Source organism: Lutjanus erythropterus, chromosome 6 (assembly GCF_056507025.1).
Source record: "Lutjanus erythropterus isolate fLutEry1 chromosome 6, fLutEry1.hap2, whole genome shotgun sequence".
In the NCBI taxonomy this organism is placed as follows: domain Eukaryota; kingdom Metazoa; phylum Chordata; class Actinopteri; order Lutjaniformes; family Lutjanidae; genus Lutjanus; species Lutjanus erythropterus.
The window spans coordinates 27,163,864-27,190,776 of record NC_139322.1 but is presented as its reverse complement, the minus strand read 5'-3'; the positions used below and the strand labels follow the sequence as shown (position 1 = coordinate 27,190,776).

Genomic DNA, 26,913 nt, shown 5'->3' with positions numbered 1-26,913 from the left:
GAGCCCCGTCTACCAATATAACATGATTCCAGCCATGATTTCAACTAAATAAACATGAATTTCTCCACGCATAAATGACAAAAGACAATGGCAGCAATACAGGGGTCTTTGAGGAATCAATGTCTGTAGCAGACAGTTTTTCAGGTTCAGGTTACCTGCCACAACAGACATCAGGATCATAAAAACAGGGCCACTTATCATCACCCCCTCAGAAAATGATGTTCTTCACTTTAATGAATGAAACCTCTCCACACTGACACGGTTCCATATAACTTCAGTCCTAAAAAGAAGGGACAGGCTTTTAGTCGGCTCTTAACATAATTATTTGGGGAGAGAACAAAAGAGACATCGGCTCATTGGAGAGAGTCCAGTGTTCACGGTTTGGGATTTTAAATCTGCCAGCTGAATAATGAAGTAGGAGCCTCGGAGCTGCTCACTGTGTGCTCACCTCCTCACTTTCTCAGTAAAAACAAACTCGTGGGCTGTATGAAGTTCATATCATGTTACTACTGATTCAGACTCCTTTGTAGTCATGGTGAAATTCCAGCACGATAATTAAAAGGTAATTAATGAATCTACAGACCTCAGCAGTGACATTTGGCCCTTTTTATAGGTTTATGCACAACCTGTGAGCTGGCCATTAAAAATAGATCAAACATTTCTCACTAATAGGTGATCTGGAGGTGTGTGTATGTGTGTGTGTGTGTGTGTGTGTGTGTGTGTGTGCTTGAGTGTGAATGTCTGTGTGTGACCAAGCTATTTAAACAGCAGAACTGACACATCAGGGAATCAAGGGAGAATCATACTTTGATCCCATAACAGCACCTCATTACTCATGTCTTCACTGGATCCAAAACAAAAGGAAATGACGCTGTAACAGGTGAGCGCAGAGAGCAAGTCAGCTTTGATGTAGTCAGATACAACCGTGCAGACTGAACTACACTTGATTCACACTAAGGGCCACTTGAGCTGGGTCTTGCTGCTGGTTTCCAGAATCAGTTGGATTCTGATTCACAAGGGTCCGATTTTTGATTACTGATTATGATTTAATTTCTTGTATATGAAAGAGATTCTCAGAGAGCTAATAGTGTAAATTGTACAAGTAACCCTCTAACCCAGGTGTGGCATGGGTTTGTGTGACTACACATACATTATTATTGCAATATGCAACTACAAAAACATTGTGAATTAATTTTTAGTTTTTAATGTATTCATTTCCAAGTACAGAGGGAAATTGTATATCCTAAATAAAATTCCTTTGGAAACTTTCTGACAAAATGAAGCCCAGTTTTTGCTGTTCACTGGTGGAAATTATTAGTGTGACACGTCTTTTTTTTTTCCCAACCAGCACTCTGGGAACTCTGCTTCTGATTGGCTAGTAGGCTACATGTTGCCCTGTTGATTAGATCGGTTATAGATGCTACATGAATATGGGTACCCAGGTTAGATGATCAAAGCTACACTGTGAATAGAAAGCAACAAAACAAAAAGAAAACCAAAAATAGATAGGTTGTTACATAGATTAGACATAAATTGTTGCTGCTCATTCAGTCAGTGGTCAATCAGATCAACCCAGGAACCTGTATATCTGAATAGCAGATTTTCACTTGTCTCACAAAACTTTGGTGGTAAATGTAAGGTAGTATGCATCTACGTGCTGTTTTCAGCTCATAGAAAGTTGCCCTTGGTAGCTTCCAATCCAAGCAGCCCAACTCACTGCACATCATGGCTGAAGAAAACTTCCTAATCCTGGAGAGGGGCAACAGACACTGGAGGCTGGGGTCCCGTTGCAGCTCGGGAGAAACCAGCTACATTCCAGCCTCATATGTTAAAAAAAACAAGTTAAAACCACTTTCTGACTTGGGTGTTTTTTTTTGTTTCTTGTTTTCTTTTTTTCTTTCTTTCAGCCTTTCCTGTCATTACTCAGGTGGAGCATATACTGTATATATTAAAAGATTGATCTCACATTGTATAAATTGATATCTAATCATTCAAATGAAGATTTTGTTTTGAATAGGAAAAATATATTTTTAAACCCAGCCCTCGGGGCCACTATTATCCAGACGTGTTCTCACTTGGGACCATCCAATTGAAATAAATTGGATGGCAAATTTAATAGCAAAACTGTCCTCATTACCTGTTGTGATGAAGCTGTCAGCACTGAGGACATAAATCATAAAAGATTTGGGAGCACACACAAGCTCGGAATGATTTCCATTGTTTCCAAAATTCATTTGGAGTCTTTCAAGAAAAAAGAAAAAGCTTTAATTTGTTTAAAAATAAAAGACATCACTAAAACCGCGGGAATTACTTTAATGTTACCAGGTTTAAGTAGCCTGATGAGATTTGGTGGTGCTGAGTGTGTCTTTGTGTGTACGTGTGGTGTTTGAACACCTAGTGAAGGAAGAGGCCTTGTAGTCAAGGACAGAGCTGCTTTCTGAGTACAGTGTAGCGTGAAATGACACTAAACAGAGCAGGCAGACTGTGCTTTGATGATACATAGCTGTCTGCTGTTTTCATTTGAGCTCTGGATTGACTGGGACTCCCTCAGTGATCGTAATTAGCCAATGTGGAAATAGCTAATTAAAAAACAGCAGAGAAGACCAGCTATACTTTGAAAATTCATTAAACAAAACTTTGAAGAAGAAAAAAAAAAGTCAAAATAAGAGCCGGATAAACCTATAAACACCTTTCGAGAACAGTCCAACAGCATTAGCCAGATGCTTTATTCTCTCATTGTACCTTCACTTTAGGCTTTGGAGATTGTGAGGACGGTTTCACTTTATTGCCATTTGTGTACTTTAAGTTAGGGAGAATGAAATGACTCAAAGCTGCAGCTCTTGGGTTGGACCGAGTGCCCACGGGCATCATAACAAAACCTGCAATTGTGAGAGGCTGGCAATTACCCACGATTACAATTATAGTGCTCACAGGCTAATGTCAGGCACACAGTGGGAGTGAGCTGAGGCCTTAACACTGAAACACTGTGGGCATCACACCAAACAAAAGCAGAGGGGTAGACAGAGGAGGAGACAGCGAGGGAGAAACTAAAGTATAACTGGTGAGAGAACAGACTGAAAAGTAGTGTTCTTCTCTGCGTTCTCCATTTTGTATTCATAGGCAGCGAAAAATCTGCATGTAATTTAGCCACAAACCGTCTGATCCGAGGTAGGAGTCGCAACACAGTTTTCTGTGAACGATTCCCAAAGTAAACAGGTATTATCTCAAGTGGCAGAGAGCAAAGGAGGGGATGATGCATTTGGTTCACGCTACCTCATCACTCCAGCCTCCTTGCTTTTTCATCTAAAGCAGAACAACAGGAAAATAAATGAATAAAAACAAAAAACACACACAGCTATTCTGCTTCACAATTATTGTTGGTAGCAGCACTTCAATAAAACCCCCCAGGGCGCTTAAGTTCTCCAAACACTGCTCTCATTCTTCCAGGAAAATACTTTGCCAGAGCATCTGGTGGGATGTTCACAATATGCCAGTCTTGTGAAACTGGGGGAAATCAAATAGAGTCGACATCTTGCCTCCAATCAATTGGCAGCATACGGAAATTGCTGTAGTTAATGAGGTATTCTCAAGAACATTTGGCCTGTGTTTTTTTTTTTTTTTTGTATCAGAAGCCACTTTAAAACACAGTTATTTCCAACTCAAACAACTTTTTGTAACCAGGAAGTAACCAGACAAGAATGTTGAAAGACAACAGAAATAAACTTAACAAGGTACCAACTGAGTCAATTCATCCAACAAAACTTGGATTTGAGCTGGGTCTGCAGCCACAGCGTAGACATAGACCTCCAGGTTTACCTGACACCTAACAATCCAGTTCAAGTTGCTACTTACATTCATGCAAATGAATGAATGGATCATGTATGTCCAGATGTCCAGACTCATGGAAGTTATCAATATATTAACTTTACAGTTATATATGATTCCAGTGAATAATTTCCAGTGAGAAACAGGCTGTCTTCACTGAGACTACTGATAGATACAGAGCTGAACATTATGTCACAGTGAAGCTGACCTTTGACCTTTTGTAAATAAAACCCCATCACTTCTAGGACTGCTACTTACAATTATTGTCATTGTTGATTAATCTGATGCATATTTCCTTGATCTATTGATCAGTTGTTTGATTTCTAAAATGTCATAAAATGGTGAAAAGTGTTGATCAGTGTTACATCAAGGTTACATCATCAAATGCCTTGTTTTTCTACAACCAAAGGATATTCAGTTTACTGTCAGAGGAGTAAAGAACCCACAAAATACTCACATTCAAGAAGCTGGAATCAGAGAATCTCAGCTCAAACTGATCAACTGTTTAAAAATTTAAAAAGTTGGCAATTAATTTAATAGTTGACAACTAATCAATTAATTGTTGCAGCTCTAATTACTTTATCACTGAGTTATGGCCAAAAACAAGTTTTGTGAAGTCACAGTGACCTTAAACTTTGATCGCTAAATTCTAAACAATTCATCCTTGAGTCCTGCTGGACTTTTGGGCCTGATGTAATTAAACACCCTCAAGGTGTTCTTAAGACATCACATTTACAGAAATGTGATGAACATTAAGTCACAATGACTTTGAACTGCAATCACCAAATCCAAATCAGTTCATTCTTGAGTCTGAGTGGACATTTGCGTCTGAAGAAATTCCCTCAAGATGTTCTTGAGATATCACGTTCTCAAGAATGATAAATTCGGATAGACGGAAATCCTGAAAACAAACTCAACTAAGCCAGACATACTAAAGGCCTCACTATACTTAAGTTAATTTAACTAAATTAAAATTAACTTAAGTTAAATTAAGTACCTGTCAAATTGTTAAACAGCATCTCCTCCTCCTCCTGTCAAAGAAAGACGAAGGGGAGGTAACAAAATTTGTAACTTTCTGAAACAGACAATCCAACAATCGCAATCACTTTAATCAGCAAGTGTACGGAAATGTTAAAGTGATACAGCGGTTAAGCCTCTCTTTTTTCATGATCAGCAGCACTGCTTCCATCACTTGTGTACACCTGTGGTCAACAAAGTGAATGCCTTTTGGGAAGACTGAAAGTGTATGATTCATTGCGTCTTGCCTTTCAGTATGACAGTGACCTTGAGCGTGACCGTTTGAAACAGGTATAAACACTTGTGCCTTTAGATGTGGGAGGATGTGGATGTAGTGTATGACCTTTTGCAGCTGAGTTTCAGGCAGAGATGACACGTTCTATCTCAGAAACCTGCTGAGAACTGTCTCTAACGTCTTTGTACGTGTCCCACGGAGCACTTTAACTGCACCTTTTAGCATTCGAAGTTTTTCTTATGATGCTTACCTACTGTACAATGAAAAAAAAAGCATTTCTAGCTAGTTAGTATTTGCTAATATTTTTCCAGTTCCTCGTGTTCACCCTAAATGTCTTTAATTGCCTCACTACATTTTTTTATTTTCTCTTAATTGTCCCTCATGGCTGTGAGAGCTGATCGACACATTAATATTAATATGCAGGAAATAAACGTGTCTTTTCTTGACTTTCAGAGTTTCCCTGCACGCTGTCCTCATCAAATTAAACCCACACAGTGCAATTATCACCGGTACTGTCAGTATCATGGCCAAGTATCTGCAACACAGAACATGAATGCGTTCAGTGGAGGCAGCTGGAAAAGCAACACAAACAAGAAAATGAGACAAAATGGGATGACAGATGTGTTTCCACTTTCTGCTTGGAAACAGCTGTAAATATTGCTGGGGACACAGCCAGAATTCATTGGCTGCTTCCCACCACATGCAAACGGTATCCTGGGGGGTGGGAGGGGATGCAAAAAGCTAGCTATTGCTGTCGCTGGCCTTTCGTAGCCGTCTTAAAAAATAGTATCCCTGGAGTCTGAGCAAGCCACAGTGTCTGTGTATGAAGATGGAGTGTGACAACTGTGGGCTAACAAAAGAGCTGGGAACCAGCTACTGCTCTACAGGCCTGGTCATGTGGAAAATAACAATAAAAACTATAAATAATTCAGAAATCTTGCTGCATTCACCACTGAAGGCAAATTTAGTTTTTTTTCGTGGGTCAAAAGCTGTACTTGAACCTCAACTTCAGCTCTCTTGCTTATATAAAATAGCTCTGAGAACAAAAACAAATACAAAATAGCAACAGGAATGTCTTCTCACTCAAGTTCACAGTAGCCTCAATTTGCCTCAACAGAACCAAACTGCAATATGACAAGAGCCAATTTCCTGTTGTCCTCCCATGTACCCCATCTTAATTGCAGAGCAGATCCACCCTGCTTAACGTTTCTGGACCCTGTAAGCCAACCAAAGTCCCTCTTTATAAAGCTTTCATTAGCTGCTGATTGCTGTCAGTGCCTGCTGGGCTTGGTAGGCTTTGGCCTTCATTAACAGGCCTGAGTCATACAAGTGACTGCATGAGCCTGCGTGCAGTGCGTTCAGACAGCCAAACATCCAGCTGAAGAAGAGATAAGTATTTATTTGATGTGTGTTCCATTGTGCTCTGCCCTGGTCCGTTTTGTTTTTCAGAAAGCGTAGGCTGCGAGTGTCAAGTGAAATGTCGCAGCAACAGAATCCCCTGACAGCATGTCATGCGTTTGTCTGATACCAAATGGTGGTTTTGTGCTCTGCCTCATTCCATGGGCAATAATTCTTTGAAAAGAATGATTCACTGCCACGCTGATGACATCTCTGCTTGATGCCCCGCAATCCAGTGCCTGCACGGCCTGGCAGAACTTGTTCATTACTTTATCCTGTGCAAAGACTCCATGAAGTGTATTCCCATTTCACATTCACTGAAGCACAGAACAGATACAGAGCACCAAATACTGTGGTTGTTGGTTGTTAACAGAGGAATCTGTACAACACACTGGTGCTTCATCAGTCCTGAAAGGATAATTATTGAGCGCTGAAGGTATTATTTGAAGTGAGGTTGTATGAAGTACTTATTAATAGTCAGTGTATTACAGTAGATGGTGGCTGACATGCCCCCTGTTCAGAGAAGCTGCAGGAGTACTTGTGTAGGAAAATAAGCTATGTACTGCTGTGGACAGGATCAGCAGCAAAATGTTTTTTGACCACCTAAAAAGTTTAATTAAGCCAAATATTCCTCTCTCCAAATCTACCAGACTCCTTTAGTTTTTAACAAATTAATAACTATATGAATTACTGTATCAGTGAAATAAAGATATGACATCTGGTGGCTCTGAAGAGAGTTCTGAAGGCAGAAAACGGTGAAAATATCTAAATACAGCATACACTCAAATGGACGCTGATTTTTTTTAGGTGGGCCTTTTATTAACTGGCTAAAATACATTTAGCTGCTGATTCATAGTAACACATTACTTAGCTTCTGTGCTCGTACTCCTGCCGCTTCTGCAAATTGGGGGTTTGTCGACCACCATCTACTATAAGTAATACACTGATTATGGATAAGTTCATCATGCAACTACACTTCAACAAGCCCCTTTAAGGCACTCTCATATGCTCTCTTTTGCTAATGAAATTTTTTGTGGTAACCTGTAGTCAGAAGGATTATGTATTCATAATTACATTTAACCTGGATTTAAACATCAAAACAAATCTTTCATAGCCGATTTTTCCTTTTTTTTTAATTAAACTATTTCTCAACACATTCGTCCAATCTCTGCCAAAGAATAAGGCATCCATATTTCACATCTTATTCTAATCAGCACATGCAGGTAGAAAAAGCACAATTTTTCAAATTGAATCAAGGCAGCATGTAAAGGCAAAAAGGAAATTACAAGTCAAGACACCGTTCTGAATGAAGCCTTTCAATTTCAATAACATATTTAGCTTTTAAGTCTGTTAATAGTATTTTTTTCTGCATAATTGAGACAAAGTCTTTTCAATACATTGTGCATTAATAATTATATAATCAAGGCTGGGCAATTCAAGACCTGTCTATTACTGTGATGAGTGTATTGATTTGATTGGTTTTACCAGGTTAAAACATGACAAATGATTTTGCTTTCAAGTCTGATCCCATCACGGTCAAGTCTTCAGGAAGTCATCTCACAGCATTCAAGCCCAAGTAATGTCTTCAATCCCTATATTTGTAAAGTCTTAGTCAGAGAGCTTTAAAGGTTGAAAATCTAATATACACAGAAAGATGTCATAAAGCAAAAAAACAGGCCAAAGGTTTAGCTGAAGCTATGTACATGTTATGTACACACACACACACACACACACACACACACACACACACACACACACACACACACACACACACACACACACACACACACACATATATCCAGCAGCATTGTGTTGATGATATAGTGGAGCTGCTGCAGCACACTGTGCTGTATGTACATATGTGGGCGATGCAGAGTGGGCACAGAGCGGCGTGGTTTGCCTGCAGCGTGGAGCGGCTTTTTTTTTGAAAAGTCAAAGCATCAGCGTCCCCTCTCACCCCCAAGATAGCACTCAATCTCTGGAGTGGAACACATGCTAATGGACCATAATGCAACTAATGGGCAACATTAACCACATTGTTACAGACACTCATATTAACATTATGGTGACAAGGAAAAATGCACTGGTTTCAAGCTCTATGGAGTGAAATGCACATGGTTTTCTCACAGCATGAGTGGGGAGGGGCGAACAGAAACCCTAAACAAGCTGGGAGCAAAATGATTACAGAATGTTTTGAGGAGGAAAAAAGAACTGATGCAACCAGACTCTGCTTTGCATACTTCCAATTTTCACATTTTCACCTAACAGGACAAAACCACCTACAGATAGTTCTGCTGTGTTCATCAAAGCGGGACTTTCCAAATGTATACATTTTTTCAAATGTACAGTAGGTGGATATCAGTTGTGCTTGTTCATTGTTGACCTGCAGCAAACCACTGTGTTTTACTGTTGAATAACTTCTAGGTGTGTGAGTGAACCGAACTGTCTTGTGCATGTTTGTTCTCTTTTGCAGGTTAACATTATAAGAAAAGTTGCTTTATTCCATTTTTAGGGTGTCATTTTGACATCTAACTCGGAACCCAGATGAAAATGAATTTTGTAAGCTCATTTACAAATTTTTCTTTGTTTGTGTTGATCAATGAGAATTGTACGTGACAGGCAAAATGATACAAGCAGTTACAACTTTGGATAACTTTACTAGACTTGATTCTATTTCAAAAAGTGGTGAATGTTTTCCAATTTTTTCCAAGTCAAATGAAGGCAAATGGCTTTGAGATGTAGAGGAACAAGTTTTCGGGTTACAGCATGTTAAGGAGATGGGTGCATCAGGAAATTGGCTCATCATTCACTATGATCACAATCAATTTTTTGACAGTTGAAAGTTAAGATAGATAAAAATGAAAGAGCTATAAAAGAGACAGTATAAAATGCAACAAAGACCCCCATGCAGCGTGACTCAAACCAGGGACATTGCTGTAACGATGCATATCACAGCCTTTCCCAAACTAAAGGAACCAAAACGGGTCACAGGCCCATTTTTATTCTGTTGCCAACTGGCAGAGTAAAATGTATAATAATGCTACCTGAAAACGTATTCACGCTCTCTAGCTGAGATAACATCGAGAGCGACATCAGTGATTTCCTCACTCTCAATTGTGGGCATGAAATCAAAATGAAAATGTGACATACAGTCTATAAACACTGACTTCACCAGAGCTGACTGAAATGAAAAGGATAGGTGTTTTAGGTGGAGAGGTGCTCGGTGATGACAGCTTCAAAATAAACAAATTTGACAGATATCTCCAAACAAAGCATTCTCAGCATCAAGACAAGTCAAAGGAATTTTTCACTGTGCAAAGAAGAAACTTTCAAAGCACAGAGCTTTGACTGCAGAAGAGGACGTCAGTCATGTAGTTTGTTGTGCTCTTTATCAGTGGTACAAATGTAGATGTTATGGCAAGTTACCCAAGGAGACACCAAACTTGTCTTTTTTGTGTCTCCAGCTGAAAAAGTTTGGAACCTCAGCACTAACCCATCAAGATAGACTGAACTTCAAATATATACAATCAGAATGAATTGAATTTATCTTATTATTATACTGAAAGAGAGCCAAACTGTTGATATGATCCACAAATACTCTTGCCCTTCTCTTGTAGCATCATTGCCATATTTTACAATAATAATGATGTTGGTGTTTGAAATAACACACACCCTTTTGTTTATTGGCGAGGTCCTTACCTTGCAGAGCCTCCTTGGCTCGATCCAGCTCCTGCTCCTTCTGGGCCAGCTGCACGCGGAGCTCGGTGGCAGAGAGCACGTCGGCTGAGCAGCCTCCCTGGGTCTCCTCCAGGTCCTTACTCAACATGTCCTTCATCTGCCGCAGCAGGTGCACCTCCTCCTGGAGCTGGGCCACCTCCTCACGCAGCAGGACTACAATACATACAGAAAGAAAAAGGAGCTGACACCAAAAACACGGCCCAGTGTATTCTTAGTTGTACCCATAACAGCGAGTCGGTCTTTAAGCCAAAGTAAAAATGTAATTCCGGTAGCAAGAGGAGGGTCATATGCAAACTGGGATCCAATCTCATAGAGGTGGGTTAGCTTTGAAAAGCTACACGACTGCAGAAACAGTTATGTCTGAAATGCAAAATCGATTTAACATCACCATAGGAGGTTATGGTTCCGTTTGTAATTGAGATAGCTGCAGAGCTAAATTACTGTCGGTAATAAGCATCGCAGAGGTAGGTGGGGTCCAGGAGATGAATAGAGACAAGACATTGATATTATAATGAAATTTGTCTTTGTAGCTGCCTGTTGAACCTGCGTCTGTGTTGGCAGAAATTATGAGAAAAGGAAGGAGGTGTATCTATCTAATGTTCAGTGACTGGTGCTTTAAAGAGCTCCTCCCTGCCGTTGTCACAAAGAAGCAAACAATGAAATGAAAACAGCAGCAGGGAGAAGTAGACTTTTCCTCACAATTTGACTCAATGGAAGTGTGCTTTCAAAGCAGCAAAGAGAGAGGACTTCACACGCCTTTAAAACAAGCCACAACAGATAAATGTCACACTTCAATTTCTCACATCAAACCTCAAAAGAGAAGTATTCAATCTAAAAATACGTCTTTTTAGCACACAGAATGTGCTTTTCTAGGTGGAGCATATGGAGAGTAATTTATATAAGGATGAGTAGAGTCATTCTGCTCAATTTCATGCATCCTCAGGGCAGGGGGGTGGTGGGGTGAGGAAAACTGCTCAGCCCCATCCACTATCAAGTGCCTCGCATAAATCATGCTTCATACTCCCATATCCCCGCTCCAATATTACTGCCTGAAAAACTAAAATCAATCAGAGATGAATGGAAGAACTGCAAAGAGTAAACTGAATATGACAAACTACTGTGAGAGGAACAGACAAATTAAAAACACAATACAGATTGCACTTTGGCTTTTCAATAAAGGCAGGGTGAGTATTTTGAAGGGTGGGAATGTAGAGTAAAGATCAACATGCAGAGACAGAAGTGGATTCCAAACAGTGTTTGCTAGTTCAGCAGAACAGCAAATGTTTTACATTCTGCAGAGCATTAGTGGAAATAATCCTCTCATGCACCAAGTTTGCCCACATTGCCCATTTAATACTGTATGATATCTTTCAGCATAATCACACCACAGCATCAGTGAGATTAAGAAATCTGTAAAGAATCATTTAGAAAACGTTAAGAAACTTTACATTTCTACCAAACAATGTCAAATGGCAATTTCAAAATAAGGGGGTATCTTAAAGAGTACAATATAGATTGATATTTTTGATCTGGCATCGATCATATTGGATTGAAAAAAAAGAAAGAAAAAAAAAGGTCAAAAAACATTATTTTGTATTTTTTGTCCAGAAACCCTAATCCTCTAATCCTCCCCATGACAATGATTACTCAAACAAAAAGCCTAAAATATTCCCAGCGTTTTGAACCAGCACCTGAAGCGAAGATGATAAGTTTCAAAAAGGCAGTATCTATTTTTACTGTACATGTTTTTCTGTATATTCTCTGAAAGTGTGACTGGTGACACATTCATTGTTGTTGTATGTTGTTGACTGATATATGACTGACATATCGTGTTTTATGTTGTGCTTCTGCAGTGACAGTAGCAGTTGATTCCTGACTCATCTTACAGAGGACCTAGTGTTATACTCCCATCTTCCCCTCCTGCACCCACTGTTGTGATTGATATGTTACTCGATTAAACTAGACAGTTCAACTCTACAACACACTGTAAACTATAATGGAGGATATGTGGTGTATGTCAGTGATTCTCAAAGTGGGGTTCATGCCACAATGACAGGAAGTCTCTGAGAAGCTTTCAGATTCATTCATTTAAACTGATATATAACATAAATAAATGAATTTATTTTCAAATTGCAAATAATTCAAAGATAATGTCACGTGTCAAACTCAAGGCCCATGGTTGAATCCACCCCAGCACCTCATTTTATGTGGCTTGCAAGAGCTTGTAAAGAATATAATTTGTGCAATACAATTCTGTGCTGCATTATTACCATGTTATTACTCGTGCTGCTTTATATATTTAAATGTTAAAAATAAACTGTATAATAGTCATACACTTGAATGTTTGCTTGCAATTATTTTTCCTAGTCTTTGGCTTTCTGGAGCTAGTTATTAATTATCAACTTATTACGATGATGGGAATATGTCTTCATTGATTTGGACTAGCAGCCAAAGTGTCTTGTATACCTACATCTTGCCAATAAGGCGATGAAGCCAGGAAAAATGTGTTTTATTTAGCTCATGTATACACTAAGAGGGTATACCCCTTCTCTTGATTTGCCCTACATAGTTTTTTTTAGTTATGGTGTTACTTACAGCTAACTGTATTAATGTCAACTGCATTGTTAAGTTTAGTTTACTTAATTCACAAAACTATTTAAAATACAAGTTCAATATATGTTTCATATTGAAGAAATGCAAAATGGGACACTGATGCTACCTGGAGGTTGAAAAAGAGAGGCCCTGACACTAAGCAAATGATTTTAAAAATATGATACCTTACATGTCTAGATTTTAAAAGAAGTGCATGTATTAAACTATAATATTTACTACCTACAAATCACCTAAGCTTAACCAAAGCTAAAAACTGACCTCACCTAAATCTAAAGAGCTACTTAATGGTCCCAGGACATTATAACTAAAGACATATGGCAAGTGTGAAAATAGTGCAAACTAAATGGATTTAGGAGTAGAGTAACTGGTTGTAAATGTTGATTTGTATGCATATTCTGTGTTGATATTGTGCAAATGCTGTAAATATATTTTCTTCAATTTCTCTTGTGTTGTTCTTTCATATAACTAAGACTACAGAGGGGTAAAAAAAAAATTGTTACATCAAATTATTCCAGGGTACATCCATGAGTGGGTCCTTGGTATATTTTCCATCTTGTAAACATGTCCTCTGTGTATGCAGCCTTGCTCTGATACATTTTAGCAGCACATGGATCACTTTAGCTCTCACCTTTCCTCCCCTGAAACTAAAATGAACCTTTAAAACCAGTTGACTGCTCCTACAAGGTGCACCTGCTTCCCAGGGCTTTAATTTGTGTTCACTGACTAAATGTGAGTGGCTGAGGATAAGGGCTGCCCGCTAAATAACGAAAATGAAATGTAAAAGAGGTTATTAGGAGAAGGGTCGTCAGAAAAACGTCGGCGAGTGGAGTGTCATTACACAGAGGTATACTTAATGGACCCGATAATAGAACCACATTTTACGGAGCAACTCAAGCAGCAACGGCCTTATTGGCAAACCAAAGAGTCGGCCCGTTCTGGAAACAAGTGACGGCAAGATACAGTTCACTGGTGTTTAAAAATCCTATAATAGTCACAGACTCGATTACTTATTCATTAAGTTTGCAAGTATTGATTGTGCAAAGGCTGCAAAATAGGGAGTCATAAATAAAGGGCAAGGGCACTGAAAATGTGGGTTTTATCTTTAATAGCCAGCCCATAAATTTTGGGTATCAATTATGGTTTATGTGACACCTACTCCCTTTAAGATTTATGTAAGTTGCGTCTTTGATAACCGGGGCCTCACATTCACCAGTACAAATGTTTGAATACAAAATATAAAGACACTGGGTTTGTCTAGAGCCATCATTACCTCTCACAGAAAGTTATAATAATCAGTATAAACATTTATTTTACCACTGCCACAAAGAGAGGAAACTTCACTTGTTATTGAATTTCCTGCTGTTTGTCACAGTGGGACATCGCAGACCGATAAATGAATACCATGCCATCAAGGTAACAGACAGAAAAGATGGTAAATTTGATGCCTTAAAGAAGCGGTCTGTTAACTGTTAAGTCCAAACTTACCACAGAAAAACAGAACTGAGTTATGATGCAACATTGCGCTTCCTCAGACTGCCAGATAATATATCAGACTTTCTGCATCTTTGACTATCTTTCAATACAGGCAAAAAACTCTGATGCTCCACAGCCGTTAACTAAAACTTTCATCATTATCCACCATACTGCCTTCTGTTTATTATTTTTTTAATCTTTGTGATTTATTTTGGAACGTTTCAATGTTTTTGTGGTGTTCATTTTAATGCATCACATAAAGCACTCTGAATCACTTTATGAATGAAATGTGGTATACTCATAAACTTATGTTGCTTTAGTGAGTTTGATTACTATCCATGGCAAAGTGAATTTTACATGCATTGCATTCAACTTCTCGAGGAGAACATGAGGCAGGTGGGTGACCTACTGCGACTTGAGTGTTGCTTGATTTTGGCTTGTTCGTTCAGCAGGAAGTAAAGGCAACCTGCCTGACCAAAGCACTTCTCGCATTACAACTAAACAGTACACTGAAATACATTTCTAAAAATACTTTAGGAGAGAAATATGTAATGTAGTAACAGAATACTGATCCATATTTGATCAGCAACATCTAGTTTGATAGTTCCAGTTTCTGAACCGTGTGTTGCATTGGACAGACTCCCAGAGAAAGACTTGTCAATCACAAGGTAGCCCCGCCCTAAACTACACCCTCTTTATTGTTTATTTTATTCCAAATAAGTCCATAATTTACAAAATGAACACATTGCTGTAACGAAGAAGACTTAAAACTTACTATTTCATATGATCTATGGTGTATTCCAAACAAACAACTAAGAGCATTTTCAGTCCTACAGTATTTGGATGTTTTGAGATCTCAGTATTGATTGATTTTGATTCATATAAGTGTCCTGCACCATATGGCGCCAAGCCTATATGGGCTTTCAAGATTCTCAGAAGCAACGACAGCCAAGATGACAAATTATAATATAAAATTCTAGAAATTCAAAACATTTGATCTCCAAGACAGAAACATTATGTTCGATTGTGTTCCCTGTTTTAATTGCATTTTTTAAACATCTTGCTAAGACAAAAATCTCCTCATTAAAGAACCTAAGCAACATTGTGTGTCACCTTCAGACAACCAAAACAAATCAGGGCTCTTCAACTGGATTTTTTCAAGCAGATGGTTTCTCAAGTCACTGTACACGAGGTGATGAAACAGAAAATCTAATTCATCCTCAACCAGGGATCGAAACGAACTTTGTTCCTCCGTGTCCCGTGTCACTTTCAGCTGCCGCAGACTTAACAACCACTGTCCAACTGAACTTCTGTTTTCATTTTACATAACAAGTATAGTTTGATAACTTTGTTTCGGTCACTCTGGTCTGCCATGGAAGGCCTGCTAGCTGTCTCTGGCACTTATATCTGATTTAAAAAAAATTGAAAAAAGTGTTTGAACACCATCAGTTTTTATAACTATTTTAGTCACTGATTGAGTTACTAGTTTCTTTTTTGTCCAGAAACCCTGATGCTCTAATCCTCCTCATGACAATGATTACTCAAACAAAAAGCCTAAAATATTCCCAGCGTTTTGAACCAGCACCTGAAGTGAAGATGATAAGTTAGGAGTTTCTAGTTTATTCTAGCTGATCATTAAATGCGTCACTCCACACTGTGCTGAAAATACAAGCCTGTTTCTGATTTGTATATTGACATTAACATTCACACACACACATACACATCACATCATGAGCATGCATGTGATGACGCAGAGAGTTTGCGTTGGTGCCACCTCACATTTTCTGAATCTGAATTAATTTGAATACCTAACAATTACAATGATATGTATTCCATGATGTATGGGTGTAATAATTTCATTAGTAATGATAATCTTCTCTGCTGTACCAGAATTGTCTCCTACACTGTATCTTTGTTTCCAAGGCACCATTTTTATTCTCCCTGGGACAATGGGACATTCTCAATTTTGAGCATCATTTTCAACAACACCAAGATGAACACATACATGTTGCTCCTCAGGAACACCTTTATATCGGCCTACCTCAATTGCCAATGTTACCAGTTCTTAACTGTGAACAAAGGGATCTCTGCCCTCTTTTTAAATGAAGTGTACCAGTAAGTGTTAGACCGAGGGGTTGATATGTACCATAGTAACTAAAACAATGTTCATGTAACTAACATGTTACAAAACCACAAGAACTATCATGGAAAGTACATTATTTATACTACTGAACATGTTAGAATGTCCATTAGGTTAGACTAAATATATTATGTGCAGTACATTACTTTACAGAAAATAGAAAAAGACCTGTGTTCTGTCAAATTCCTGCCTTCCAACTGTGCTTCCAATGTGTGTGATATAGAGAATATGTTGCAGACAAATATACCAATTCTCACCCCTTCCCAAAGATTCATGAGGACACAGATGCTTCGAGATAAAAATAAACCTATGGAAAATATGGAGGAGATTTACATTTTACAGCCTCAGACTGCTGCTCCCTGATTTAAATTAAACTCTTGGTGACGTGGTTATATGTCATAACAATGAATAAGACAATCAGGCGGTCTGCACTGAAAACTGTTTGCAGCAATGAAATTCTTACACATTACTGCAAGAAGACCCTTAACATCTGTGATAGGAAATGCAAGATTAGCTGTCTAAGTATGCCACACTAGTTATTAGAGTGTGTGAGGTGGAAACAGATATGTTATTGTCTCCTCTAGCTTTCTGCAGGCGAGCACAGCGCTGGAGCACTCTAGATAAGACAGTCAGAGGTTGGGGGGGGTGAAGACAGCCCCCTATTTTTCAATGTCCGCATCGTCTCTTGGCAAGAAGCAGGAAATGTAGCTCTGCATTACAAATGACAGTCAGAGTGGGAGCTTCCTGATAAGTGCAATATCTCCTGCTCTTCCCTCCAGGACTCCGGGACGTGCAGCTCATTCCCATGGAGGGTCCTCCCTGCAATATTTGTGTCATGGAAAGTGCGAGGTTCATAATTTAGCATGCCAATGTTTATGCAAATTAACATAATAATCTTGCTTCTTGTTTCAGTTTTTAAGTTTTGCTTCCAAATTTTTGCAGTCTTAGTTTTGTTGACTTATAATTTGAGTCGACAACATTTTTTCACTGACAAAAATGAGACAATAACTAAATAAAAATGCATTTATTTATGATGAGTAAAACTATGACAAAGTTTATTTTTATCAACAAATAAAAATGAGATGAAAATGTTAGAGAGGGACGACTTGGGGAAGCGATCCCATCTCTTTGTGTGGTCAGCTATACACAACTGACTAGTACTGATATACTCTGGAGGTTAACTAGCATGCACTTGCTGCATGTCTAAACTGTACAGAAATGTCGTCTGGGAGAAATAGAAGAACAGACACATGGACAAATTTCACATTTGGTAACAAAAAATGAATTGATTAATCGAGAAAATAACTGGCAGATTGGTCAACTATGAAAATATGTGAGATATTTCTTATATATCTGAAACCTTTGTATGAGATCAATAATACATGAGGTGCATACTATTTCTTGGGAAATATAACAGTCTGCAAGCACTGGACACTATGTCAGCAAACATTTCCCACAATGCAATGCTGTAGTGACAAAAACATCAAAAGACAAAGGCAGACAACAACCAGTGCAAATCTGTTAACATCAATAACGCTTCAATTTATCTGTAAGCAAGATTTCACCACTATATTACACTATATTTTTAAAACTAGGTCATCATTGGTATGGGTTACCATGGTTACGTATTTCCAACCGGCAAGGAGGCTCTCAGGAAGTGATGTTATGTGCAACTGATGATATTTAATCAAATAAAACTTGACTAAAAATAAAATAATTCAGATGACTAAATTATGACCAGAACTAAATGGCATTTTGGTCAAACAATAAATCAAAAATTGCAGTCAAAATTAACATTGATTTTTTTTGGACAATATTTTCTTCTGTTTTTTTTTTTTTTTTTTTTTTTTTTTTGTAATATTGTAAAAATAAACAAATTCTTGCTAACTGAATTTTGCACTTCGTGAGTGCCTCTGATTTTCTTTGGATTTAACACCACATAATGACTTGTATAACACACCTGGTGTAGAGAAGCTGCTGGAAAATTTCTCAGTGCATACATCAAGTTCACACATTTTTATTGACAGAAAGGTCTGTAAGAATGAAGTTACAACATCTGTGCAAAATCCCTGAGAAAAGCATACGACATGAAAGGTAGAATGTGTAGTTTTTACACAAAGATCTGTTTGAATTGTAAAAGAAAAGAATGTAACCCTGAGAAGAAAAGCATATGAACACTTTTCCAAGTTTGAGTCCATGAAATCATTTCACCACAGAAATCACAGTCAGATGTTACCCATCATGACCAAGGCTGCTGTTTTTAGCTGCACCGCTGCTCAGCTGTGGACAAAAAAAACCTTGGCCTTAATTACTTCTCTATGAAAACAGAAAAAAAAAGACAAAAAAAGACAAATATAAAAACAGAGATGTTTTTGTCAGTGTGTGTAGCACACAGAAAGTTTGACAACACAAGGCTGTGTTTTAGTTGGCAGTGGTGTGAGGCTGTTGCCATCACAACGTGAGTACCAGTAGGGATGAGAGGATGTATCAGGGGTTGGATGTTTGCAGCCTCTGCTGTTAGCTCAGCCTTCAACACCACCTGCTCCCCAGCGGTTCACAGAGGGAGCAGAGCCTCTGCTCCTAAATGACAGCTACCACGTAAGTCTGACATACAGTACAGCAAATAGTTCAAAACTGAACTGAGGGATATATCCGGAGTTTCAGTTTGGGTTTTATATTTGTAAGTCTTCTTTTGTAGTTGTGGCCATTATTTGCATTGATTTTGGTAACTACTAAACGCAACAAAGTAATCGCTGAGATCTGGGAACACAGAATATTGCTAAAAAAGTGGGCAAAAAACAAGAAACAAGCAGTCAAGTGATCAGACAGGTTGTTAACAAGATATCAGTTTATCGAAACCATTTTATCTGGAGGAACAGTGAGCACATCCAACATGTCTGTTATAATCTTATTTCACAGGAAAACTGAGCACAAAATATAACTATACAGTAGGTCAAAGTTGAATCAGGGAATCAGTCTAACATGTAGCAAATGTTTAGACCTGCACTGACTGATTTTTCTTGGGATCTCTAGTGCAGCTGAAAGTAGGTTATGACACGTATCACTATATAACAATATAGTTTAGTATTTACACATCTAACAGTTATGGAGCAACAGTATCATTCATTTGGTGTCATTTTCTGGCTACTGGTTGAATACAAGACCAATATTCACCTTTTTTTTTAGCTCTGTTTTTGGAGATATGTTGCTCTTTAGCTGCTGGATGCTCCACCATGTTTACAAGCTAGTTGCTAACAGTGTCTGTTGTTCGGCGCAGAGCAGGCGGTGTAGCTTTTTTGCTGAAAACAGCTACCTGATATCACTGAAGACAATGCTGTAAGAGCAGTGAGAGTGAACTAAGAGCATGTTCACACCAGCCTTGTTCGGTCTGGCTGAAGTAAACCCTGGAGTGGTGTGGACCTAACAACTAAACAACTGCTCTCTGGTCTGCCTCAAAAGGGTGGACTGCTGTCAAGTGAAATCTGGTACAGTTCAAACCAATCAAACATACCATTGTACGTGTCATTTCAAAGATTAAATACATTTCTTGTTTTGGATTGTGTTGAGTTATGGATTGTTTTAGATTTGCTGTTATGAACCAGGGATGGAAAATTGAACCAGACTTTTACTGTAAGTGTGAACGTGCCATAAAACAGTTAAGTTGTGGACCGAACATGTAAATAATGAGCTGAAATTCTATAAAGCTCTATAAAGCCAAGACGAGCTGCAGGTTCATGTTCATTTCAACAATCCCTTTCACATTTTCACATTGGTAAAGAAAAGAGAAGCCATTAGTGTCCTTCTAGCACTACCCATTTAATGAAGAGGTGCAGATATATTTCACAGTGCCACTTTCAGGTGCAACCTGGCCTTGAAGCAGCTACAACTGCTATATTTATGATAATAATGAATCAAATGACAGTGTGCAAACAGTCCCAGAAATAACATAATTAGTACAATGTTATTATTACTGTACCAATACAAATGATAGCCAGATTCAGTGTGTCTGAAAACCTCAACCTATTATGCATTTACTTAAATTCGGCACACAATTTTCTAAGTCAATGCACAATACTAAAAAGAAAAGACAAAAAGAAAGTCACAATAACACAAAATAAAAAATTCACAATTAAATGAAGCAACTACAACATGATGAGATAAATAAACAATTAATAAAGAGAACCAATACATCAATAGATGTCTTGTATTGCAGCATTCACTAAACATTTATAGAAAAGTAAGTGTATAAAACTGGGTTTAGAGGCGCATTAGCAGCGTTGCAGGTAAAAAGCTTTAGCTCCCTGTGTTTGTATTTTCCATTTCTAATACCCAGAAATACACAAAATAGTGAACAGGGGGTTTCTTTAAATAGTATGGTTTTAACGTGTCTCTCTGACTAAAGTCTTATGCAACTGTGAAGTACCACAGGGATTAAACTGAGGCTGATGACGACTGATCTTTGTCTCGGACTCGATCCGCGAAGAAAATATGTGCATTCATTGACCCTCCCTCCTTCTCCGCCTCCATTTCATTCCAATTCCCCAAACGGGCTCGCCTCTAGTTATTATGATTCATCGAAACAGTAAATAAAATCTCCATCCTCGGCCACTGATGTAAATGATTGCTTAAATGTGTGCATTTGCATAATAGCGGCCATGCATCAGCTGACATGCAGTTGGTACTAGTGAATTATGAATCTGATCAGTGTCATTTCCTATTTGTATGATTTAAGTAAAATGGCTGAAACTAATGTCCTAAATAATCCTGCAGCCTTTGTGTAACAGCTCAGGTATGGTGGAACCAGTCATAAAACTGTTTGAAAATATCAGCACTTCTCTGGGGACAGAAAATATGTCATCCTTTTTTCTGGAACTAATGGTGCAAACAAGAGATTAAACATATGAGGAGAAAATAGACCTTTTTGAAAAAAATGACAAAGGCTTGTTCCTACTGTGTGTGAACACATTTTCAATCAATCAATCAATCAATCAAACTTTATTTATATAGCACTTTTCATGCAGAGTGGAACACAAAGTAGATCTAAAGGTTTTATCAATTATCTTGAAATCTGATGGTTTTCTGGGTCCAAAAATAGTAGATCTTATTCTGTGATGCCCCATATGTTTCTCTTCATTTTGAGGATTATTTGTCTACATGAGGGCCTCTCTCTGTCCCCATGTCACTCTCAGTGTCTCCAACACACTTTCTCATCTTGTCCTGTTCTTCCCTCTTCCACTTCCTCCTCTCCTACATCTCCAAAAACAGGAGAAACTCAGACACCGAAGTTGCAAAAGGTCCAGCAATCTGTCAGAGAGTCCAGTGGCCACAAGGCAGCTGAAATTGGACTTGGCTGGAACGGGATTGGAGGTTGAAAATTGATAGGGAATGACAGTAAGTGTCTAGAGGGGGGAAATTTTTAGATTGGTTCTCCCTCTTCAGACTGAGTGGGAGGGGAAGACGGGGTGGGGTTCAATTTTTGCCTGTTACCGGAGACAAAATCAATTAACGGGCCCATTGTTCTCACCAAATTCTCATTCAGCCAGCTGGCAGAGGGAGGACATACAGCACAGGCCAGCAGTATAAACCTGATGGCTGCTGTGACAGGCAGTCATACTCCACCATATATACTGTATAATGGGTGCACATACTTTATTCAGCCTGCCTAACAATGTATAAATAATGGAGCAGGCACACTAACTTCTAGAAAATCTTGATAAGTTAGTACGTGATTCAGACACAGTGTATATGTACTGCTTCGATTACTGCAATATAACATCCAATCTGACAAAATCTACACATTATGAGACGACAACAGAACCTAATCAATTCCTTACAAACATGCTGTACATTCTCATGAAGAATGTCGAGGCTGTAAAGAATCTCAGCACCAGCTGAGCTCCGCCATCATTCCTCTGAGTCTACAGTAAATCTTTATCTGCAGTCTGAATGCAGAGCATATTGTACAATAGGACAATGGAACAACCCAAATCAGGAATGTGTTAAATAAAAAAAGGAATGAAAGAGCAGTCGGGGTCAAGAATGCGAGCAGTGAGTGCTTTCATGACGGGAGGCAACAGCCCACATCCTCTTATTTGTTTTGGACTTGGCAACTCAGCCGTGGTCCTGCTTGAATAATTACATTCAAACAGATTCTCTCTAAAAAGCCCATTCAGAGATGCCACGCTGGGTTAAAAGTTTAACCCTTCACAGAGCTCATTTAAATATACTTAAAGGGAAATTCATCACTTTTTATGGGGATGTACAATCAGTGTTGATGGTAAATGTAGTCAGTTTAAGCAATAATTCCTCAGTGTGTGCTATATCATCAGAGAAAGTTCTCATACTGCAAAAATCTGTTGTTCTTCCTGCACAAGTGATGTCACTGGTGTTGAGAAAGAACTACTACTGTAGTCAGTTGAAAGAAACTACTGTTTCAGCCTGAATTTCTAGTCTCCTCCTCTGGGTACCCAGGGGGTGTGCTAGATGAGTGTTTTTGTCACTTCACATTATGTTTTGGCCAAATAAATAATGACTGCAGGCCAGGGTGGTGGGTAGGAGTCAGAAGCTCACATGCATCCTGGTACATGTAGGTACTGCTGGCACTGCTATGCCAACAGGAAAACTTGGTATATATAGCAAACACTGAGTAATTTATCAGATATGTATGATTGCATTTTTCTTGGCTGATTCCAATTGATTGATTCTGAATTTCTTTCTTTGTAAGAAATACAACTGACAGCATATACAAACATTTCTGTGACCTTTCTTCAATGGAAAATTAAATCGTGTGTTCATGTATGATCATGCACCAGAGAGAGCACGATCTTGCGTGATCTCATGGGGCGGCAGACGAAAACAAGGTGCAACAGCTTGTTGTAGTAATGCTTTGCAGTGAGAAAAAACAAAAGGCCAAACAAGTCTGAATGAGAAAATGTTTTGGGGGATGCGGTCAACATGGGTCGTCTCTTCCTCAGCAAGAACTGGAGGTGAGATTTTAATTGTCAGTTTTAATATCTGTCAACAGTAGCATGATAATTAACGTTAGCCTGAAGGGCTAGAAAGTTTAGTGTTGTTTGACAACACTGTCAGCTGCTCAGTGCATCCGTCACCTTGCAGACTGTCTCTTTTCTTTTTATCCTCTCCTTGTCTCTGTCGTTGTGTGCATGACGTGAACCACTGTGCAGTTTATATAAATTTGACCAGCACAGAGTTGGATATCTGATGCTGACCAGCTGGTCACCTGTCAAGGTGAACACTGTCCAATCAGGATATTTTTAGGATTTACTGCTTCACCTGACAACAGCTACAAGACAACACTGATTTGACAAATATAACCAAATAATGTGCATAAAGGCAAAAAAGAGACAATGACAAACTTCCGTGTAAGCTCCAGTGATGAGCACACTCAGAGGGCAGCAGTGGAGCTCATCGAACACTTTTCACCCATGTCAACTTCTACCTCCTGCCAAATATAAAACCTGTACAATGTCACCTTTTTACATGTGCTTCATTACAGCAGTGAGAAAAAAGAATGGCCATAATGTACTTTGTAGTTAGATAACCCTGCAAGTTTTATGTCCTTGTTGAAGATAATAATTTACAATGACTGATAATTCATTTGACTTAAATGTATTTGTAAAGGAATATTCTGTTTTCACTCCCTACAAGCAGACATTTATCTATGACACCTCTGAAGCCGAGGGCCTTTGGTTCAGTCTGTTTGCTTTCTGTTTTCTCTACAGTCGTGTGACAGAGCAAAGAGCAATCCAGCCAGTATTTTACCAGCTCGACTCCTATAAAATCCATAAGAATCAGCAGAGTTATTCCTACATGCAAGAAAGCCCTCAGGCTAATGCACCCCCTCCGACATGGTTCTGTTTCCCTGCAGTGATAACATCCCAGGAAGCATATGAATTTCATGGATTTTATTCACCATCTACAGTGAGATATTGACAGAGAGATACTGAAAATTCTATGCACTTAATGGTGTTATGGATGCCTTAATGGGAGTAAGTATATTTCAAAACTACTGTCTTTTAATTTCATGAATTATTCTAGTTTTTTAAAGAGCAGCAGAAATCTTTTTTCTCTCTCTCTCTTATGTTCAGCACTTTTTGTTGCTATGCATGAATTGTGCTACATAAATAAAGTTATTATTATTAATATTATTATGGGGACACATTTTCAGCCATGTGAAACATTCTCTTACACACACACACACACACACACACACATACACTCTATGTGTAGACACCCACACATTACTGAATCCATGATGGGATACTGATTAATGTTTGCCCTTTGCAGCCTCATATACAAACAGCAGCCATTACCTGACCTTTCCATCCTCAGGAAATAGAAAAACTGCTTTGAAAATGATGTTACACTTAAATACCTTTTACTTTGCTCTCCTAAAAGAACCATACCAGTGAGTTAAGGTCATGTACTACAAATAATACTTTTACTTAATACTTTTCATTATAACTAGGGATGCACTGATTGACCGGCCAGAGACTGGAACTGACCGGTTTTCTGCCTGACCGGACCTGACCAGTGACCAACTGGTCAGCATCACATATCCGATTCTGTGCAAGTCTTTTTCACACACATGCTCTATACAATAGTCACGTCACCCACACAGCACATACTGAGTGTAACATCACACCCCAACAGCGCTGATAACACTCAGCACACACACGCACACACACACATGCTTGCATGAAGTCAGTGTTAGTGATAGATTCCAAGATCAGGATAAAGAGAAGACAGTCTACAATGAGACAGAGCAGCGGACGGTGTCGGCAAACAGTGGTAAAATTTCTAGCTCTTCAGGCTAATGTTAGTCAAGAGCAGACTGTTCACAGACTGACAGTTAAAATCCCACTTCCTGTTCTGGCTGAAGAATAAACAACCTGTGTTGATGTGTCTCATCCAACATTTTCTCATCCAGACTCGTTTAACTTGTTTTCGTTTTTCTCACTGCAAAGGTTTGCTACAGCAATCAGCTGCACCGCGTCAGTCTGCAGTTTGTTTCCATCTGCTTCCACATGAGATCAAGTGAAATCGCGTCCCACAGGGTCCACGAAATCTCAGGAGATCGTGCTCCCTCTAGTACATAATATTAATATAATAATATAATAATATAGTAAGGCCTAGCTGTAATCTGGATCACTTTTGGAGAAAATGAAAATATTATTTAATAGTCAGTGTTTTATTATGAACATCCAATTTAATTTTTACAAGAAAAGTTGCAAAAATGTTTGTGAATGCTGTCAATTATAGTTCTTAGAAAGACTGAAAAAGGACAAAATCAGAATCGGCAGGTCAGACCCTTAAAAAACTCATAAATCAGAATCAGCTAAGAAAGATTTTGCCAACAGAAGCTGGTTGAGTGATAGAAAGCAATATTTGTCTTTTATAATGGCAGTTTTCTGTCAGAAAAGATTTTCTGATGGCAAGGTAAAGTGATGAAAATATTCAAAATATACCATACACTTGAACTGATACTGATTTTCTTCAGGTGAGCCTTTTTTTCTGGCTAATATACATTTTGCTGCTGATCTTGTAATTAATACACTGACTGTGGATGAGTAGCCCATACAGCCCTACTCAAAATAACCCTTTTAACATAATGCAAAGTGAGATAATGCAGTGCTAACATTTTCAAATCAATGTACACTTGAACTGCATTACCACACAACTGTAACACTGACAATGATAAATGCTGACTTAATGCTTAATGTTCGCAATTCAAGCAAGTTTCAAGCTTCTGCTGATTGATTTTCAGGGAACTACAACCTGCAAAGACACTAACCCGGTCCCTCGAAGGTGGTTGCCAAGTGGTAGCCTGTGATTTCAGCTGTTTAATATTATTCTAGTGTTAAACATAAAAAGGAAGTCATCTTCATGGACACATTTGAGGTGTTAAAAATCTGCCAGAAGGGCGACAAAGGTGAAATGCGTCACTTTCACATGTAGATCCTCATGAAAGCATGTGCAGACTTTTCACATCCGGGCAGGTTGCAAAAAATATATTTCACAGAGCCTTTCATCTCCAATGAGATGCTGGAGTCATTAATAAAAGTCAGAGTGTGTCTCTCTGTCTTACACACACACACACACACACACACACACACACACATATGCACACTCACACTCATCTTTATGGACCATTGATAGCAAATTCATCAGTGGCTCATGACGGTAGTAACGCCTAAGCTCTGACTGATGAAGGCAGCCTGCAGTGTCTGCTCTGTCTGGGAGTGCTTTGCTCTGGATTAGCTAGTCAATTCTCATGAGCAGAACAATCTCCCCGCGTCGCCTGAGGAGATGACAGGGTCACGCCTGATGAAAACGGGAAAAAAAGGAAAAAAACACACCTTGCCTCGGGGCACTCCATCATAGAAATCAGGCGCTAATACTCTGTATTAATGGAGACAGTGATGAAGAGAGATTGGTATTCAGGAGAACACAT

The 26,913-nt window shown here is 38.8% G+C and overlaps 1 protein-coding gene across 6 annotated transcripts in view; it reads right to left on the bottom strand.

Moving 5' to 3' along the window:
• Positions 1 to 26,913, bottom strand: part of kazna (kazrin, periplakin interacting protein a) — a 253,476-nt gene that overhangs the window by 28,557 nt on the left and 198,006 nt on the right. For all 6 annotated transcript variants that reach the window (XM_084721454.1, XM_084721455.1, XM_084721453.1 and 3 more), the window contains one exon: positions 10,175 to 10,366. In XM_084721454.1, the coding sequence (XP_084577580.1) occupies positions 10,175 to 10,366 (192 nt within the window). The remainder of the gene's footprint in view (positions 1 to 10,174; positions 10,367 to 26,913) is intronic.